This window comes from Synchiropus splendidus, chromosome 7 (genome assembly GCF_027744825.2).
Source record: "Synchiropus splendidus isolate RoL2022-P1 chromosome 7, RoL_Sspl_1.0, whole genome shotgun sequence".
NCBI lineage: Eukaryota > Metazoa > Chordata > Actinopteri > Syngnathiformes > Callionymidae > Synchiropus > Synchiropus splendidus.
In genome coordinates this window covers 10,260,917-10,281,856 of record NC_071340.1, presented here as the reverse complement: position 1 = coordinate 10,281,856, position 20,940 = coordinate 10,260,917, and the positions used below count along the sequence as shown (strand labels likewise).

Here is a 20,940-nt window from a genome sequence, read left to right as displayed (position 1 = left end):
GTAACTAGTGAAGTTGGTCTATGAGTTTTCAAATGCCTTTACCATAGTGCTTGAAGTGAATCTACTCTTATTCACATTTCTGTGAGGATGAGATGTAGCAACTACCGACATGGTTAACACTGTAATAACAGGTTTGGTTGTATAGTTCTGACAGAAATGTCAACAGCAGTAACAATATTTAAGATGACCTTATTTAATCTCAAATTTTGTGTACATGCCTCATCGAGCCAGAAAATCATAAGTATTTAGTGAATTTACTGGTAAAAGAAGTTACAGCCCGTCACAAGTCATGGACTTGTTTACTGGATATATACATTAACCAGCGAATAGGCTTGAGTTAACGTACTGAAAGTATTGTGTATGGGCAGATAATTTTGTCAATATCAAACAAGTATAGTGCAGTATATATGTATTTATAGCTTAGAATGTGATTGATAATAACTTCAGTCTCAGATAATTCCTAAAAATCCAAACTCAAAATTTGATATATATATATACATATATAAAAAGCACTTTCTTATGCATCTAATGCGCTAAAAATATTTGTCATATATGACATGTTGGGTCACATATGAGCATCATGTGTAACAGCCCTGCTTGACAACAGAGTGACGGGTCGTTATGGAGAACCCATTAGGAACCTTTTTATTTGCAACAGCCTGGCAATTACCGTCACTGTGAAAACAAATTTATCTTTAGGATTCAGTGCACAGCCAGTCATAAATCCAAGGCGCTGTCAATAAGTGGATTGGATCATGTGTTTTTGTGGCCACCCATTTAAATTGCTGTGAGATGGCCACTCAGACCAGTCTGGGAGCCACTGAGACAAAACACTTTGTGTGTGCCTCTGACGGGTTTCTTTCATCAAGAACTGGGAATGATACAAGATGGTCTGGGTGTTAGTTCTGGTGAGGCGCACATGCACATTAATAACACGTGTGCAAATAGAAAGATTAATCACTAGTTGCTGTTTATATATATGAAGAGTGATGGGGTGAAACTGTCACAATAATGATAGCGTTATTATTGTGACAGTTTCACAATGCGCCTCTCTAATAGGTGAGGCCAGAAATTGCACTTTTACAGCACTTATTATGGCAGTAACATACGCTAAAAAAACTCATCTTCTTGTATGTCAATTATCTGATGTATGAAAGCACATGTTGGAAGCTTTTCCTTTACTGCACATTTCAAGGTCTTTTAAAATGTTTTTGAACATTGTTATTTCACATTATCTTGCTGTTTCATGATATTGGGTGTTTTGCAGAACCACCCGGATGATAGGTGAGAGCTTGAGGGACCAGCTGACCACTGTAGAGGTGGTGGTCAGCTGATGCTACTCTTGCTGGGTGGAATGGAAAGCAAGGCTCTTGTTAGTTTTCTGGTCGACCATATTCAGCATGTTTATTTATACTAACTTCAGTTGATGTACATCATGTCTCTCTACCGATATGTACTATAGAAATTAAAGCTGTGATATTGAACCAAAGTGATCCATCCTTGTAAGATTTGTCTCTGTGGGGAATACAGGGGGCTTGAGCCTATCCCATCTTGTGACCAGAGGTGCTGGCGCAGGTCAAAGACCTGCCATTCATGCGCTCATTCAATCCTACCCACAGAGGATATGTTAAGCTAAATCCCCCTTCTCTCCTTGATCTGTATAATAGTATCATCCCATGTAGTGTGCCAATTCTTCTGTATTCATTCTCTTCTTTAAAAAAGCAAAAACAAATTTCCATTACAAGGCAGAGGTGCCAAAAATGAGATAATACAAAGCACTTTGAAAATTACCAGATCATCACCATCCCCGGCTACGGTTGCTAGGCAACCAAAGCCTGCTATTCAATTGTTGAACGTTTCAGCCTATCCTGTAGGCCCAGTTTTATTCCCTTATCACAGGTAGAGTGAAAGGCCCCGATGCATTGTGGGATACAACCCACCAGAGACGCGATCAAAGCTTTTTGCCGCTGCTCAATCATCGGTCATAGTACATGAGTTTATCTGGGATTGTTCTCGACTGCAAAGCTTTGCAGCTGTTTGAGTGGGAGTGAGCACGACCCAGCAGGCGTGCTGCTAGTGAATCAATGTAAACAATTTTATTTAGTTTTGTCAGACCCTGGGGTCGACTCTGATGTCAACGTAATCCAGTGGGGATTAAACAATGACTTTTCATGGTGTATTAGTGCTCAATCAGTGGCAAAAATAAGTGAGTCTTATTCTACAGCTCTCCTCATGATTTAATAGACAATGATTGCAAACTGCTTTTTTAAATTCATAAATGGCTGCTCAGTTGCGTTTGAAGGTCTACCACTGTTGGCACTGTGACAGTCCTTTGTTGAGTTACTTTAATGGTGTTTTGTTTCATGACTAAAAGTGGTGTGCAGACTGATTCTACTGCGGTGCTTTATGTCCTCTGAGGTGGACTGACACTAACTGGAATTTCGGTTTTGATGTGGTGTGCTGCTAAACAGTGTTTGGGATTTGATAACACGATGGGAACGTCAGTTATTCCTAGCTGTTTTGAAATGGTTTAGCCATCATATTATGCCTTGAATGATGTAGCCAGTTCACTACCATTTAATTTGGGTTATCAGTCATGAGAAAACATGAGAAAAGAAAGCAAGTTACGTGATGGCTATTTGCGGTATCTTGATAGCTGTGACAATATGACTGTGGGTTAATGAAGACTATACAGAAACAAGACATCAGTGAAATTGGCATGTGCAAGACCACCTGTCAGTAAAATGTTGTTGTGAAGTTGTTTGTTTTCACGACTCTCGACGACTGATGGTGTTACTCCAGAGTCTGCAATCTCAGCGGAAATATACTGAACAGGCACCTTGATAACAGAACATGTTAGCAACAGCAATGTGGTTCATATACACTTGTTTTTTGACTGGCTGCTCAGTTGTGTATGTTTCTGTACTCATCCGTGACGGAATTCTCACAAATAGCGAAAATAAACTTGAATGCAAACGCTTTGAAAAAGGCAGAACATTTGCAAAAAAAGTTTTTCCGCTTTGAAGAGGTTGACATGTCTTTGTATCTGTAAAAGGAAATTACGACTTTTTGCTATGGCAACATGTTTTGCAGATACAGCAATGACTGGACGGGACATCATGTCACATGTATACGCTGTGGTCCAGAAAATGGCGGCTGAGATATGTTTGTCGGGGAACAAGGAAACGGAAACTAAAAAATGGACATCAGGAATCTGTCCGCGATCAGATGTTGAGCGTAGTTAAAACAGTGTCAAAACAGTTGGATGGAAACCTGACTACTGACGGAGCTTTGAAGTACAGGACGAGCAGAGGAAATAGATAATATATAATATCTTGATCTGGGAAAAAAAAAAAGGTTTCGGATACCCTCAACATTTGACACAATCTCATGTATGGTGTGGCTGCAATATACAGACACAAATACAAGTGACGTTTTTTTAGTTAAAAAAAACTAACGAAACTAAATTCTTGACACTTCCAATGTCTATTCTCAGCATTGTCAACAAATAACAGATAATGTATTAAAACTGAACAAAAAATAAACCATCACATCATCAAATTATTATTAAGTAGCCCTGCCATTAGGACACAGTAGAATGGGTGTCTGAAAACTTATTTCCACCAATGTACATATGGCAAAGATGTAACATTCTGTTCTAATGGGAATTTAGTATTGAGAATTTTGCAACGTGGCTGCTGTTTCTCTAAACATCTGCTCAGTGACAGCTGCCTAAATAACAAGTGAACATTCTTGTCTAAACTCACTTCAACCTCATGATTGCGCACTGTTCAACAAGCGCTCACTAGCTAAGTTTCATCATTTTTAATCGGTTAATTAAAATCCCCAATGTCCCTATCATCACCTGCCTGAAGAGGTTCACTGTCAAGCCTTGTCCAGATTATGTTTAGTTCCTGTGGTCCTTGGGGTTATTTTATTTCTATTTAATTTAAAATATTTTTGTGTAACATTAAATGTATGACCTTTATACCCAGTGTTAAATCTTAAATCTTAGAATATGTCCATCACCCATTTTTTCCCCCACAGAAATATTCATATTCATTAATAATGTTTATTCTTATTGAGTCCAGTTTAATCTTTGAATAAATATTGTTGTTTTTCTTACAATAAATCAGTCATTTCTTAAATATTCATTTATATTTTTTTCAAAACTGAAAGCACGAAACTCGCATTTATGGGAAAAGGGTATTGCTTCTTTTGAAAATGTGTTGTGTGGTGGTGAAATTTTAATGATTCCGTTTTACAATACTGAGTGGAGAGTAAATATAGAAACTGGAGCACAGGCCATTGAGTTGAGCCAGGAAATGTGAAGACATCTTGCTCATCATATGCACAAACAGAATGTTTGAAGTAACAAATGCGTTTGTCAGATGTTGTTGACTATAAGTTAAAAGTTCCTCATTGGTTTTCTATTATCCTCCACCTGGCCACATTGCAGCGAAGCTCAAGTGTTGTTTGAAATGTCACCACAGCTTCTCGAGCTGGGATGTAGCTTGTGAATGCTAAGGGGAAAAATATATAATTTCAGTCTCTGCAGTGATTTGAGTGGTTTGCATTGGCTCACTGTCTGCCATTTTCTTGGATACCATAATGACTGTCATAAAGTGCGTCGGCCTCCACATAGAGGAAACAGATTGACTGTGTCGTCGTTGTGCTGGGTTACAACATGGAGCTGGTGCTGAGCCCTCAAAGTGGCAGCAGAGCGGTGGCCAAGTGCCCACACAGACGTGGCGAGGACGATGGAGTGACTATAAATACACAGAGTAATGAGAGTGTGGTGTCACCATCTATCTCATTCCTGGCCGCCTACTGGCACAGTCTTCTCTTTCTGAATGGTGTGCTTCAGAACTCGCAAAATAAAATGCATAGCTTGTTTTCAGCTCAGAGTATCTTCTCACTTATGTTTTTAGGACATACATTTATTAAAGTTTTACATTGAATTTAAGTGGGGATCCTTAATCTCACACTGAAAACAAAGTGTCACCTCAGTTCAGTTTCCACCCAGCATGTGCGGATATTCTGATGCGCCCAAAATATTAGAGACATTCCCAACATAGAAATACTCCGCCCTCTTCTTGTTGAATATAGCGCTGCATAAAGACCTAAACAACCCAACATGACGCCTCTGAATCATCATGCCACCAGTTTAAAATAACCGGGGAACCAGATGGGAGTAAATATAATTTGTTGCTCAAAAATGACTGAATTTTTCCAGTCAATACCATGAGGCTTAAACTTATCTGCTCTGCCCTGTTTTGCACTTCAACCAGAGCTGATCTCATCTATGATGACGAGTCCATATTTAAATATGGTTGTAATTAAAATCTAAAATGGTCCCACAAATTGGGATTCATTTCCATAATTTAATTAAAATTCTAATCATGGATGTCATATCAGCCCTCCTGAATTATTGCTCTAATTCTTGCCTTGGGAATTTTTAACAAATCCATCAGACTGAATTAAATAATGGTTTCCATGTAGCCATGATGTTCATCTCTATGAAAAGACATTCACTCCATAACATTGCTTGATCTTTGTTCTTTTAAAAATGGATTTGCACTAGAAAGCTTCTTCAAATGATATGATCATGGCACATGATCACAGCGAGGCATATATCTTAGTTTTAGAATATTGCACAGTTGGATTTGTACTGTAGATTTGGGCCAAACTGAAATATATATGTATAAATGTATGAGAACTGTAATTTAATGCTACTGTGGACCAATTCTAAGGGAATGAAAGATGCCATCCCTGTAATTGGTTTTGGACTCGTCCAGCAGAGGAGATAAAATTACAAAATGTCAAGTTTTATGGTCCAGAATCACACTTTAAATGAATGGATTGGCTCTCAAATGTCATCCAGACCCCATGCGATGGACCATTTTAATCTGTGTTAATCTCACCAAGGATTTTGAGATGACTGTGTTTGCCACATTTGCCTCATTCTTCTCTTTGGCACTCTTGCTGGAAGGATTGTACCAATCTCTTTGAGAAGAACAGGGTTTGACAAAGCTCAGTGCCTAAAAAAGCAGAGAATATTTCTCTCTGTCTCTCTCTCAAAAAAAAAAAAGAAAGCTGCCATGTCCCCAGAGGGTGCTTTCATTCTCTGTGTTGTCCTGCCAGCTCACTTCATGCCTCGCACTTTTCCCATTGATGTAAAAATCTCTCGGAAGATGCTGGGACACGATTGCTTTCAGGTCGCTCCACGCACACCTGCTCATTTGCGTCCCACCATCATTGTATGTTTCATCCTTCCTTGAACCTTGTGTCTGAACGACATCTGAGCAATGTTGCTAGGGATGCATCACCTGGATTAAAGGAACACACACCGCCCATTTAAATTGTATGAGCTCTTTCCTCATCATATTTAATTGAAGTGTTAAAACGGATTAATTTTCTCTGTGAAGAACGTAAAATGGTGATGTGACCTATTGGCATGGAAATAGTAACAATAGTAATAAGCACCTGGTATTAATCAGTATACTCATTTCTGTTGTTGCGTTATTGTTTGATATGTATTCATCTGTGGTTTTGAAAAGGTGGGTGTAGCAAGCTAGCTTATGCTGTGTGCGGGAAGAGAGGACTTTAGTACTTTCATGTATTCTGTAAGCATGGAGAAGTTTATGAGTTCATTCTTGTTGATATGGATTGTGTCAATACTCACCGTGACTCAGTCACTCCAACAGTGTCTTACTTCTACTATCATCATTATCTACTATATTCATGCTGTCCTGATCCTCAAAGCTCTACCGGGTCGATCGCAATGGCACCGTTAGATGAGTCTGGATTAATCTATTATCTGTTACAGTGCTTTCAAATTCATTTATTTAATGTTAGTTAGTCGCTCAGTGTCTTTTTGTCGCCATCACTGTCAACAATAAACTCCGTTATGGTGACCTGAACAGTTCCCATGAAGCTTTGCTGCCCAGTCAACCCATCACAATGGTTGATCGGTGGAATATGGAATTTTGGTGCAAACAAGCTTATTGTCACCGTAATTGAGCTCAGCTGTACGGAAGCTTCGGTGGTAGCGGAGAATTGACTGTGCATTTGAGCGCTTTAATGTCAATGTAATTTCATTGGCCTGATGTGACAAGTCGAATTTAAATGTCGCCATGATGTGCGTTTTGAGTTTGTTTTCATTACCAGTCTTGATGTTGGGCCACGTCAGAAGCTACGTCATGTATCCTCGCGACTTTTTAGTCGGTGAGCGTAAATCGCTGACCTTTCTACAGCACAGACGCATCTTGTAGGTCAGTGAAAAATATGAACAAATGTGACATATGGATTCATGCAGTAGCAACTGTGACCATGCAACCTCCTGTTGGTAAAGTTTATGCGAAGAAATGATAAGGCATATTCACCTTTTGTTTTATTATTAAAAAAAGTGGCTTAGGTTTAATTACATGTAATTTAATATTGTCAGTATTTTTTACATTTCAGCGGGTCTGCGGTGCTTTGTGTATTGTGCCTTAGGGACCATAATGTTTTTTGCGTTTTTATCATTGGTAGATCTTTGTGACTTGGTCATTTATAAGTAGCTTGCGAGCTGAAAAAGGCTGCCCACCCATTCTATAGAACAAACAAACCCTGTCAGCCAGCTATTTGCTACCAAAATACTTATGCTACTTCTGATGTTTTGAACTTCATTTGTTTCCCTGTGGTGAGACACGAGTAAATAGAAAAAGCTGTCGTTGCGAAAAGACAGGATTCAGTGCAGGAGTAAGAATAGCAAATAAGCTTAACGTCATTGAGTCCTTGTCACAGTAGACAGCTGGAACTCTGACTGCCAATAGAAATGAGCGCTCTTCTTTTTGGTTGTTTACTCCAGGAATCTTTATTTACCTTTAGTTTTCAAATGCTGCTGTTGCTACTCTCCGGTACGTCAATCTTATGAACTCTGTAGCTTACATGCAAAAAGATATAAAGACCAAAAATTGACCAAGTAATTCTTTGCTGTTGTTCTTTTAAATTTATTTTGATATTGGGTGTAATCCAGGCCAAAATGACTTATTGTTTTTTTTTTTAACAACCCATCCTATCCATGAACCCAGATATCTGCAGTTTTGCTGCTGCGTCAAACAAGGTGTGTAGCCTCATATTTTATCTTTCTTTAATTATTTTAATATTCATGCCATGTCGCACGTTTATATATGGCGTTAAAAGCGCAATGGTTTAATAAAACAAAAGCAGAGCACATCTTCATAGGTGTGGTGTTTTTAGGTGTAGCATTAAGCAGTTCACATCGCTAAACATTATCTGCAACTGGTATGGTATACGCCGATTCTCAAGGCTGTGGTATCGGCTGGAAAATAGTGGTGTCAAAAAAGAAAAAAAAAAAGACAAAAAACAAAGCCCTCAAATCCCTGAGTAGAAGCTGCACACAAAAGCTACAAATTCTCTTTATTTTGGCTCCCTTTCATGTAGCGTACAGTGCTTTTAATTAAACACATGCTTCAGGGTGCCGTAGGGAGCAGCTGCAGTTAGCATTGATGCTGCCAGACTGTTTGAATGAAGTCCAATCAATGACAGGAGTGGTCAGGTGCAAGTGGCAGTAAAAGAAAACACAGGCAGCAACAAAAAGACAAATCATTTAGGGATGTGAGGGAATGAAAGACAGGAAGGATGATGTTCTGATGTCTTGAACCGTGTTGCAGAGAGTGTTGGCAATTGTTTTTCTAAATGTCATCATCGAGATTTCTCTTTAACAAATATTAATCTTGTAATGGGGATTTGTTTATATGATCCTAGCTTTAAGGATAACCATATCTTAAGCTGATCCTCCTGGTGTGCAGTATTTTTAGGATGCTACATTGTGAACTATATCATGCTTGATGAGGATGTCTATGCAAATCATCATCTTTTGAAAAGACAGATCGAGCCCCCCGGAGAACGTGTGGGCGGATTTGTGGAACCGCGGCATCCACTAGCACCTACAATCGCTTCTTCCATGGCTGGATTTTCACTGTGGTGCTGGAGAGTTTTTTTTTTTTTTTTTTTGCTTTAACCAGAACAAACAGATTTCTACTCTTTTTACGGTCCATAATGGCCCAGCCTCACCTCAAGCCTGCGTATCCATGACAACGCAAAGATCCACTCTTAGCCAGTGACTCCTCTCAGTCAGCATGTGAGACAGTCGAGGTTTTCGGTTCAATTGGCTCTGAAGAACTAACTGTTATTAACATCAATATTGCAAATATGTATCACATAAGGTGTAGAGGGGGAGGTGTGGTCAGCTGAAAGTCCCTTTATTGATGACAGAGTTTCTGAAGTGTCTGAACTTACCTTTAGCCTTACACAGGCAAGAGGGTGGTCATGGTTGACACTTCTCTTGCAAAAATACGGATTCAAAGATGTTGGCTCCCTGGATAACAGCAACTGAAACACATGAAGCTGCATGTCTCTGAGTTTATGCTGTAGGCTGAGGTTTTGTCTGTCTCATGTTACTGTTAGCAGAGTGGAGCAGCTGCATTATTTGTGGGATTTCTATCGCAGTCATGTTGACCCGACTGCTTAAATCAATAGGCATCTCCATCTGTGTCTTGTTTGTCGGACCGAAAATAACCCAATATATACACTCCTCTGCTGCTGCTGTCTCTGGACATCTTGTACGTAGGTAGACAATGTCTCTCACTGGAGCGTGTGTTTTCTGTCGTGATCCAGCAACTACCTTCTATCAATTTCGGCGCAATGAGGAAAAACAAAAGCGAATCTGTGATGCTGTGTAGGTCTATTGTGGTACATTTCAAATATGCTGACTTGAAGTAAAATCAATGTTTACAAGTTTGTGAATTATTCCTCAAAGCGAATCACTTCTTTTCGTAGTCTCAGTTACACACACAACCTTTGCCTGCTTAGCTCTCTTTCTTCTCTTTCTACGTTGTGGGCATAGAGAACATTGTGCTTCATGTCCTTTTGCAAGTGGTGCTGTCTTTCCACTGGTGGGTTGAGCTGTGTGACTCGTTTTAACTATTATAATCATTGTGATCTAAACCAAATTAAAAGGTTTAACAGTAGCACAAAAGACTCTTGAACAGGGCTTTTAAATGCAACTCTAAATGTATAGATATTGCAGGAAGGAGTTCAGTTTTTCTAATGCGACTGAGGTGAGATGTATTCCCCATGTTCCATCAAATATTGAACATATTGTGGTTATTTTTATTTTTTTAAATTATTTAACTTTTTTTTATTTTTATTGATGCACATATAAAATTAAATTATTATTAGTATCACAAACGTCTGTGAAGCACACCATGGAAAACTTTGATTGCACACATGTAACAATATGAAAAAAAAAAATGTTTGTAAGTGCAGGAGTTCCTGGTCACACTGATGCACAAGACACATCGCAGCTAGGATGATAACAACAACAAACATGGAGGATTCCCTGAACAAAAGCAAACAAAAGCAATCTGTTTGCTTTTGTTCAGGGATGTTTTTCGCTACACAATGGTCAGGGTTTTCACTACTCTGAATGTACTTGAAATTCTGATAAAACTGAAATTCATATACAAATATTTTCAAGACATTAAAAGAGCTTCAGTTTAAATAAGGTGATATAAAAACTTGACTATAGCCACCATCGTGATTTATTGTGCTATTGTCAAACTGATGCAAAATAAACAATATTTTGTTTAAATGTATGAATGGGTCCATCATTTGATTGTAAAATTAAAAGACAGATAATTATTTTTAATGACGAGCATGTGGAATAGTGAGAATGGTTTTGATACGACACAATTCAACATCAACATGAGCAGCAAGAATACTTGCAGCACCAGTTTCATAGGTTTATCTAAATTAACTAAATATTCTGGTTTGTGTCCTCTGTTCAGGTGGAGGAGGTGGTTGATGTTGGAACTTTTGCTGCAGAAGACATCCACATTCCCAGCATCTACGTCCACAGAGTGGTCCAGGGAGCCGGTTATGAAAAACGCATTGAGGTAAAAAAAAAAAAGCACTGAAATGAAAAGATATGACCCAAGATGGATGTGCTCCAGAGGTCTCTGTTACAGGTTATATTTATATTTGGTCAGGCCTGAATCACCATATCAAGTGTTGCTGTAGTCAGTAGATTCAAATGTAGATTTGTATGAACTATCGATCATGTCTTTTGCTGGAAGCTCATGACTATGCATTACAGTATTAGCTAATTATTATTTTTAGGGTTAAGGTTAACCTTGTATGCCCAAGTTTTACCATGATTTAGAGTTTATTCACGCGGCCAAAGGTATTATTACCATTCAGTCTAATCTAATCCTCCTCACTGCATTATGACAGAATATTAGAAAAAAAAAAGATGCACATCACTGTACTCCACATAGCTTTGTTATCGAATTAATCAGCCCCCAGAAGTGCAGTTGCTCAGCTTCAATCCTCCTGGCAATACTCAAAAGATGCTCTCGATGCTTGTAAGTCTGGCAGCTACTATTTTATTTAACCTCAAGATGATAAACTAAGTGCTCTTGCCATTCTTGCCTACCTCTGCTCTGCTAATTACACAATTTAAGCAATGCCATGCCAAATATTTTGTTGCCATTTATTCCACACCGTACTCCCTGACAGCATTTTCAAATAAATACCTCCTCTGTTACAAGCAAAAGCAGAGACGTTATATACTTTCGACAACACGTCATGTGTCTAACTGATCTGAAAATATAACAACACAGCAGGCACTAATGCAATTCGACTACCTAATTCAAAGTTTAGTTATTAGACATTGATGTCATTGCAGTAAAGAAGGCGAGTAGAAGGTCATTCATATTTCTCTAACACCAGTTTTGTTTTGACTTGGTGACACTTAAGTCAATGATTTTGATCTTTGATGGTAACTTGGCTTACACAAAATGGTTTCAAATTTTATTCAAACTGTTAACAGAGAACACCAGTTATCTAAAGGTACCCTCTGAAAGTGATATCTCAGTACAACAAATGGGGAAAAACAAACTACGACTACACTGAAAGGAAACATAGCGCAGGAAAGCCAGAGCACTGACTTAACTTTGGGCGCCCAAGGTTTTTCAATGAAATATTCAACTTTTACTATTTCAGAAGTCTGTTGCTTGAAAATTGTATTATTGTAAGGAATAATACACCACCCGTTTTCCAGTGTGCGCTGCCTGTCACAAGAAGCAGCATCACTCTCTGTCATACAGTAAGCAGTAAGTAAGTAGAGTGGAAATCTGAATATTCCTGAACATGAACATTAATCTTTTCTTCTTCTTTCCTTCTTTTCCAACTGGATATAGTCCAAAACTGTGATACAAACACGCCCACAAATGTTGTCCAGGTTGTAGTTACAGGTGTCCGCCATCTTCTTGTGTGAAGTACTAACTATATCAGCCTCCATTTTTGGAGCTGGACTGTTTAAATACCGTGATGCTGCCAGTTGCAATTTTGCAATTTTGACGCCCAAGTTCAAGTCCCCTCAGTGTGAGGTTGAGGAAGGATTTGCAGGAACACAAATATTGTTTACCAATAGCTTTATAACTAAAGACCTTTGATAGGTCGAGAGAAGTAATGTGAACAAGTCTCTAGACAAATAGAAGAAATACCTTTGCTTAGCTCAGACAGCAAAACATCTCGAGGCAGAAATCCTACACTGGAACCCCATGACATTAAATCTTGTTGCGCTGGCATGATGTGGGCTTTCCAGTCAGCAGGGACTGGGAAATTGCGTTATATTGCTTATTGATGCCAAAATGAGGCACTGCCTCGAGAACACATATTTAATTCATCCAAAGAGTCTAGACTGAGTGGTCTTTTCTCATTTTGTTGTTATTATATTTGTCAACTGTTCAACACTCCCCAGTGAGTTAAAAGGAGATGAGTTTGACTGGTGACCATGCCAAAACTTGAGGACGCAAATCTTGTTGCTTTCTCAGCAGTGTATGCAGGCACAACTTGTATTACAAGCATTATTTTTTAATTAGAGTTAACTCTGATTGTTCCTAGAAACGCACAGTGAAGAAAGGTCAGGAGGAGAAGCCAAAACCCAAGAAGGACTCGGACATCGTCAGAGAGCGGATCATCCGACGTGCTGCCTTGGAATTTGAGGATGGGATGTACGGTATCCTTTTACAAGGATTTTACAAACTAACAAGATAGTTGAGTCCGGCTGATCCTAATCAATATTGTGTTTTACATCTTCAAAGTATAACCATATTGATCAGGCACCCTGGTGAGTTGTGCAACAGTATTTGTTTGCTGCTGAGGTCAGTATAATAGACTCTTGAACTTTAGAAGGGGGCTGTGGTTTTTCAAAAGGCGCGCATGTGGAGGTTTGGGATCCCAGTCTGTGTTTTTGTCTTTTAAACACTTTTATGAGGCACCATTAGCATTTCAATGAGCAGACACAGGCGCCACTTAAAAAAGCAGCATCTTTACTGTCTCCGCATTATACGTGGGCAGCTATTAGCAGGTTTTTAGGTCTTTTTATTGTTATTCTTGGTCTCAACAGTCCCTAAGAAGTGAGTGTATGTAGCATGCTTTATTTATTTTTGGTGAATAAGGAAGTGAACAAAATGTGACATTCATTTCAGCGTTGTCAATCTTAGTCATTTTTCTGGGGTAACTATGTTTGCATCCCACTCACCTGTGTTTGTCTGCGGTCAAAGTGATTGTCGTCCTTAACAATGAAGCCGTCAGCTAATCTAGGTATTGGCATCCCCATGCTGGCCAGCAATTTCATCAAACCTGACATCACTGTACACCTCCAGAGTGAAAATGGAATTTTAGGACTGGTAAGATACCCGCCGAACATTTCCATCCCTGCAGGTTTCCCTCCTTTCATACTCCACAATGCCCTCTAATGAGCCGCTCATTTTCTGTCTTCAGTCGTTGTGTGGAGATACTTTTTAAACAGCGGTGAAATACTTTAAAGCCCATTAAAGCCCTATAAGTAGGCGGCCGAATGAATGTGTATAAACTTGACTGATATTGAAGTTGGATCCTGCATTTGAAATGCGCTAGGTTTGTTATGTAACAGACAGTGGAAGTTTGACACTCTCTCTTCTGCTTTTTTTTTTTTTTTTTTTTTTTTGGTCCACGCAGTCATTATTTTGGTGGAACTTTCACAAAGACTGCTGTCTCTGCAGCAGCCATAGAAAGAGTTTCCAATCAGATGTGTTGACAGCAGTGTAGGCGTCTATGCTAATGCTCAAAAATGTTTTTAATCACCTTTGCCGGCACTGCCAGAGGTTTCCCCTTTCTCTTCTCTCCTCCTTTCTTTTGTCCTCTTTGAAATGATTGCTCATTTTGCTGAATACAGAGAGAATCAATACTTCATCTAATCATAGAAATCATCACTCTGTCATGCTCAGTCTTGCCTGAGTGTGTGTGCGCATTATTTATTTGCTTTTCCTTCCCTTGCAGGGCCCGTACCCCTCAGAAGATGAAGTGGATGCAGACCTGATCAACGCTGGTGAGGGGTTAGATATTGACATAGTTTAGTTTGTCAGCAGAAGTGTAAAGATTTCCAAGCCATCATTCCCACCTGCATTATTATGTATTTTTTAACCCAATATTATTGCTCTACATTTATACACTTATATATGTAATTTGACACTGCATTTGAAATATCATTAATTGCAATGAGCTCAATGGAACAACTAGTGGCAGCAGTGATTCGGAACTCACTGACACAACAAACTCTACATTCCACACAGATCCGGATACAACATACTGTATTTCTGCATGTTTTCTCAATGCTTGCAGATATGGATCAAGCAGAACAATGCACTACCATCACAACAACCTTGGGGGCAATGGTGCTGTTACTGCCTGATGCTTAGCTCTATTGAGATACGAAGAAGACATAAATTCTCTGTTCCTCCAGTTATGATATATTTAATGTCCTCACCGACCTCGCCCCCTCCAATGTTGCCTCCGTTTTCCCCTTTTCAGAGCCCCCATGTTTGTTTTGGAGTGTTATTGTCATAAACTGCGGGCTTCCCCCGGTGGATATATCGGTGCTTTGCAATACCAATACAAAGAACGGATCGAAGCATGTGATCACTGATGGTTACATTGTTTGAAACAGACGGCACAAATCCGTACATGAAGGGAGCCTAAATAGGCCTTGAGTGCACACAGGCAATGGAGCTCAAGCTTTAGCTTTTTTTGACACCACAGTGTGAGGGATCCTCAAGAGACTCATGTATCCAGATGGTAAACCAGAACACCACCAAAATGTATTGATCCGTTCCTTACTTCCTCATTAAAATATCCTGAAATTTTCATTGAAATCCATTCTTAAGTTAAGTATGTTTGATAATATATATAAAATAAATGAAATTGCATGGTGCATTTAGATAAGGTGTCTTTTTTTATTTGTTCACCTTTCACTGTCACTTCCAACACTGAGATTCACTGAAATTTGTCAATTTCATAAAAATATATTTGGTACAATTTTGTTGATCTGCTCAGCAGATAGTTTTAGGCATTATGTGCATCTACTTGTAAATCAGCATTAAGTGAGTCACTAAATCAGTCTTCTGTCCTAAGGTAATGATAGTGATTCTCTTTTGCAGGAAAGGAGACTGTGACGGTTCTGCCTGGTGCCGCCTATTTCTCCAGTGATGAGTCATTTGCCATGATCCGGGGGTAAAGCCTTAACTCCACAAAGTCTGAATATACGATGCACGCAATTCATTTGTTCGACTGACTGACAGTTTAAATTCTAACAGAAATATCCTATTTTTACGATGCCCACAATTTGTAACCCTCGGCTATTAACACATGACGGTTCCGCAATCAGTTCAGACAGCAGCCTTGACAATACCCCCAAAGACCCTGCTCCTCATTGATTTGCCAGCTGTCTAAGATTGCCCAGCCGTCCTCCCTGCAGCCACGGCTCTGTTTGTCCACCCAGTGGAAATCAAATAACACTCATAAATAATGCTTAAAGCCATACTGGCAGCCAACAAATTGAGCCAGCTTTGTCTTTATATTTTGTTCGACAAAACAGTAAACTGCATTTGTTTTTTCCATGTCCTAAACTTTGAAACCATTTTTCTTTTTGTACTCAAACCTTCAATACATTTATATGAATTAATTATTTTATTATCGGGTCAGCTGGCCAGTTTTCTATCATTATATAAATCGAAAATTAAAAAAGCAGCGATATGGGAAGCATTTATGGTGGATCATGTCTCTCTTTTTGCTGCCGAGAGTCATTCTACCATCCGTAGCAAATGATTTGGCGAGGCATCTTGCATGCAAGGGCTCCACCAGAGCATGTACAGCTGGGACAGAAAAACTGGCCGTATGTTGTAGAGCCTGACTCAGAGCCGGCTGACGTGTCTGGAGTAGGAAAGTTCAGAAAATTTGGAAAACCAAAATAAGGCCTTCAGCCATTTTTTGACTAATACAATTCCATGGAGCACAAAACATTGGCATAGCTGTTCATATACTTTCAGATTATATTTAGGTGACACCTTGTGAGCACCTGACGAACACAGTTTCAAGTAGCTCTTGAAGTGGAGCAGAGTCTGTATTCGGTGTGCCTCACTAACTGCGCAATTTACCTCTCTCAGCATTCAGTTTAATGCTGTTGAACATTACGGAGACTCACTTGCTTTGCTTTGCATACATTCTTGAGGCTGAGCCGCACAGTTAGGTCAAATGTCCAGTTCATAATCTCCATCTCCAACCACCCAAAAAGAACCTTGCCACAATGTGTCAAACTGTCAAGGCTCTCTCTGACAGCAAATAGATCCCAGTTGTCAACCTCTCGCTACTGACTTTGACCTTAGTTGTGGAGAATGTTCTGCCATCTGATAAAAAAAAACAAAAACAAAACAATAATAATAATAAAAATCCACCCATTTGATATCTTTCATGTTTCCCTTGATAGTCCGGTAATTCTGGTACTGAAAACAGTACTTGAATATAATACATAAATTGGAAGTAATATGGAAACTGGAGCAGAAAATCCCATACCCCCAGGGTAATTATGCACGAATGCATATGCAGTTTGAAAAGAAAATAGCTATTCCTCGAGATTTGTTATGAAGTGATGTAAAATACAAGTTTGCCAGAAGCACTTCAGTCAAATTACACATCTGATCTCTAGAAACAAATAGTGCACAGAACCACAATCATGATTGCGATGATGAAAGTCTCGGCGCTGCCGCAGCGTGTTCTGTTACTCGAAAGTGTGTCATTAAAATCAGTGGCACGCACACTGTTATTACATTACATTAGCTCGGATGTGCAGTCGTGAAGAAAAGGGATCTGCAGTGGGATTTCAACTGCCATCATTTTTACTGTTGAAAGTTGGGCGGCAGTGGAGCCTTGATTTGAACTCTTCAGCTGAGTTCATGCCATTATTACCGATCAATTTTCATCAGTTTGGACCATGAACTGCGGGTTATGAAAGAACAAAGGATAAAATTGATTTAATGCAAATCGTTCTGAGGTGGAACATTAAAGCGATGTTAAAGCTTGCGATGTACCATCGTCAATGTACCTTTTTTTTTTGACAGACACTCATAGACAGTCTTCGCATGTGGATAAATGAAACCTGCGCAGGAAACAAATTGCTTCTGAACAAATCAAACTTTGATATAGAAAGATATGTTCTGGATCTCTGGCCTTCTCTGCCAAATGAGGATGTTATCTGAGAGGAAAGTTTCTGCTCATGAAACATTGTACTTGCTGGACCACATTGGACCACTATCCTCGGGTGCTGCTTATTTCCATATCAGTCGATTGTGGGTATCTTTCCTGCAACGACTAGCAACATGGGACTCCTCTATTTTTTTTTCTGACACTTATAATCATGGCACACACCACAGATCACTATATCGTCAGCACACATCATAGCATCATAGTCCACGGAGACTCCTCCCTAACCTCATCTTATAGTGCATATTTGACTGCTGATGCCTGATTTAATCCCACTCTGACCTCCAAGCCCTCAATTACTCCTACAGTACACCTCACCACTGTCCTCAAACATGTCCTGCCCAGCACATACTTAGGGTGCTCCTGACTTCTACATACTATACCACATGCCCTCTCTGCAAAAGTCTTTTTTTTTTAACAAAAGAGTTACTTCAATGAAATCACAATAGCCTCTGCAACTTTTGCTCTGGCACTGAAGTGAGTTGATAGCTGTGTAATCCTGCTTGTCTCCTTTTCTTCAGGGGTCACGTCAACCTGACAATGCTGGGAGCCATGCAAGTGTCAAAACATGGAGATCTGGCCAACTGGATGATTCCGGTATGTTTTTATTTGAATGGTACTTCAAATTCTCTCCCCCGAGACAAGGAAAAAAACGGTCAATGTCTGTCAATGTCAGCATTCAATGTCTGTGTTATTTCTGGTTTAATATGTGGACTGGCAGTTCGAGACACTGGACAGTGCATCACAGGCCACAGGAAAATTAGCTTTCTTTTCAGTTTGGTGAGTGCCAGTAGAGATCCTAAAAATGCCAGAAAAGAGCCTTGTTGGCTAAACTAGTTTCAGGGGCTGCATGTCTCTTGAGTGTTTCAAATTGTTGTGTATAAGGTTTGTTGAATAATTCTTGCTAAATGACTCATGATGTCAATTGCTCTTTTACTAATGGAAATGAAGGTCAAGAGTCGATTAAAAGGCTTGTTCACCATGTAGGCGGAGTCCGGCTCTGATGTTGTGTTTCTAGCATGCAGATAGCTTAGGGACGACAAGATACTGCTTTCTCATTTGAAATGTACCACCTCCTCCAAAGCTTACAGAAATGAAATTCTGGGTGCTTTGTTTAATTACTTTGCGTTTGATATTGACAGCGCCAATGCCTTTATTCATCCCGCAATAGATCAGGTTATAAGATGAGTAGACAACAATAGGGTTTGTGGGGTTTTGAAGCCATGCGGGGGGGGAAGTGCTGTGAATACGCATGAGTGAAACTGCGCTTTGAGCTCCTTAATGTGAATACATTTCCTATCGGGGTATCTTTGATGTCAGAGTGGAAAAACTGCAATGCATTGTGGGAGTTTAGGTCAACTGGAAAGTTTGTTTTCAACACTGTTGCCAGCTCAAAGTGCTGTTTGTTCATAAAATTTGTCTGTCGAACTCTGCACATTTGCTGTGTAACACTCGTTGGTGTGTGCATTTTATGACTGCAAGTTTGGTTATATGGGATCTGATTTAAAGCATGTGTTACGCTATTTTATAAGTAGCACATAGTAATGTCAGTTGTGTTAGCTATGCTAGCTAGTTTAGGGCAAAAAGCAGATCAAGTAAATTGTCTCTCTTTACTCATTGAAGATTAATTTGGAGTTCGTTGAATATTTTTTAACATCTCAAGTTCATGTCATTTAAACAATTCGTGTTATGCTGCTTCACAAGTGTCACAACAACAGCGCTCACGTTAGCACCTGTAGGTAAAGGCTACAAAAAGAGCCAGAAGTCAATCATCTCTCTTCACTCACAAGAGATTTATTTTGAGTTTGTGGATTGTTTTAATCAAAAATTACATCAAACCATATATTGTGCACTTTCATCATTGTTATCAATCAACGATAAAGCCTTCCTTCTCGACTCATTCATTCTAGTTTACAGCATAGTTCACCTCATACAGATCAATTCCATCAATTTTTCCGAGGTACCAAGCCTTTGGATGTGGGCGCAACTTATGTGAATGCAAGTTAATTGAAATACGTTTTAAGAGTGTTTTAAAAGTGGAGGTGTTCCAGAGTTGAGGAGCCCTGACAGAAAATGCTTACTTAAGTCTTGACTTAGTGGCATCAAGTGGGGACCCACTTGAGGCTCCTGGCGGGCTTGTAGGGGGTCTGCATTTCTCCATTATAGTAGGGGACCAAGCCAAGACAGACTGATGCCTAAGTGGGGGTCTTTGCTGAGCAGTCTTTCGGAAGCTTGTCGGGGGTCTTTTATTGCAGGCAGGAAGTGATTGTTTATACCAGGTTGGTATCAGAAACCAAAGATGTAGCTTCAGTCAGTTCAACGATCTGGAACTGGACCCAAGTGCGGAAACGGAATGTGTGGAATTTACTCTGTGATGAACTATAAGGAAGCAGTTTGTCTTGGAGGGATGAATGCAGAAGGCCCGAGGGTATTCAGCTTGGAGAGGGTGCAGAAAAGGGTGGCAAGAGTGGGGAAAAAGAAGAGTGTAAAACCAAGCAGCTTTAAGCTGCGATGGATGATGGGCCACCTGATTGGTGAAGCTGTTGGGTTGGAACAAAAACCTGCAACTGGTTTGACATCCCGGATTTAAACACTTGTCCTTTCATGACATTTCCTGCTGAGGCAAGAATCATTGTCAACTTCGGGGTTGCTATTGTCTTTGGGGTTACTCAAAGATGTTGCTTTGTCAGGCCTTTGTTCACAATCGCTTCCTGCAGAGTCAATCCCTACCTGGTTGACAAGGCAGAGATTTGTAATAAACCGCTCCTCCCATAGAATTATGAAAGCAATTTGCTTAATGGCTTCCCATCAAAACTAAAATGCCACCTTCAAGTGCCTGATGTTCAAGTCTGAATGAGCTGGTTTCAACCGTAACTGGTTGAACGGGTCAAGTGACACATTAAGCTAAGCCTTAAGCAGCTCACTGCACATAAGAATAGTGTGAGGTGTTGATTAAATGTATTCTGTGTCATTTATTTTGCCTTAACCTCAGCAGTCATAATTGTTTGTCTGAGATGAACACTAATTATCAGCTGCTTAATTAAGCCTGTAACGCAGACGCTGCCATCCTGTCACCAAGCTTTCATTTAAAAGCCGCTGGTTTATCGCGTTCAACCATTCAACTGCTGGGCAGTTTGTTCAGCATAAACACACACACAGACACACATGCATTGTCCGCAGTGCGGCGTCAGTCTTCATTATTCCTGCCTTTGAAAGAATGTATGTGGAGAATTGCAACCATGTGTAATAATGGAAATGATTCGCCAACTAAAGATGGGCATGCGGCGTGAA

General features: G+C 39.7%; 1 protein-coding gene across 1 annotated transcript in view; it reads left to right on the top strand.

The window, feature by feature from the left end:
- Window positions 1-20,940, top strand: part of oxct1a (3-oxoacid CoA transferase 1a) — a 46,085-nt gene that overhangs the window by 10,081 nt on the left and 15,064 nt on the right. Inside the window, exons 8-13 of the mRNA XM_053870345.1 lie at window positions 10,857-10,964; window positions 12,976-13,090; window positions 13,669-13,763; window positions 14,395-14,443; window positions 15,552-15,624; window positions 18,171-18,246. Of these exons, the coding sequence (XP_053726320.1) occupies window positions 10,857-10,964; window positions 12,976-13,090; window positions 13,669-13,763; window positions 14,395-14,443; window positions 15,552-15,624; window positions 18,171-18,246 (516 nt within the window). The remainder of the gene's footprint in view (window positions 1-10,856; window positions 10,965-12,975; window positions 13,091-13,668; window positions 13,764-14,394; window positions 14,444-15,551; window positions 15,625-18,170; window positions 18,247-20,940) is intronic.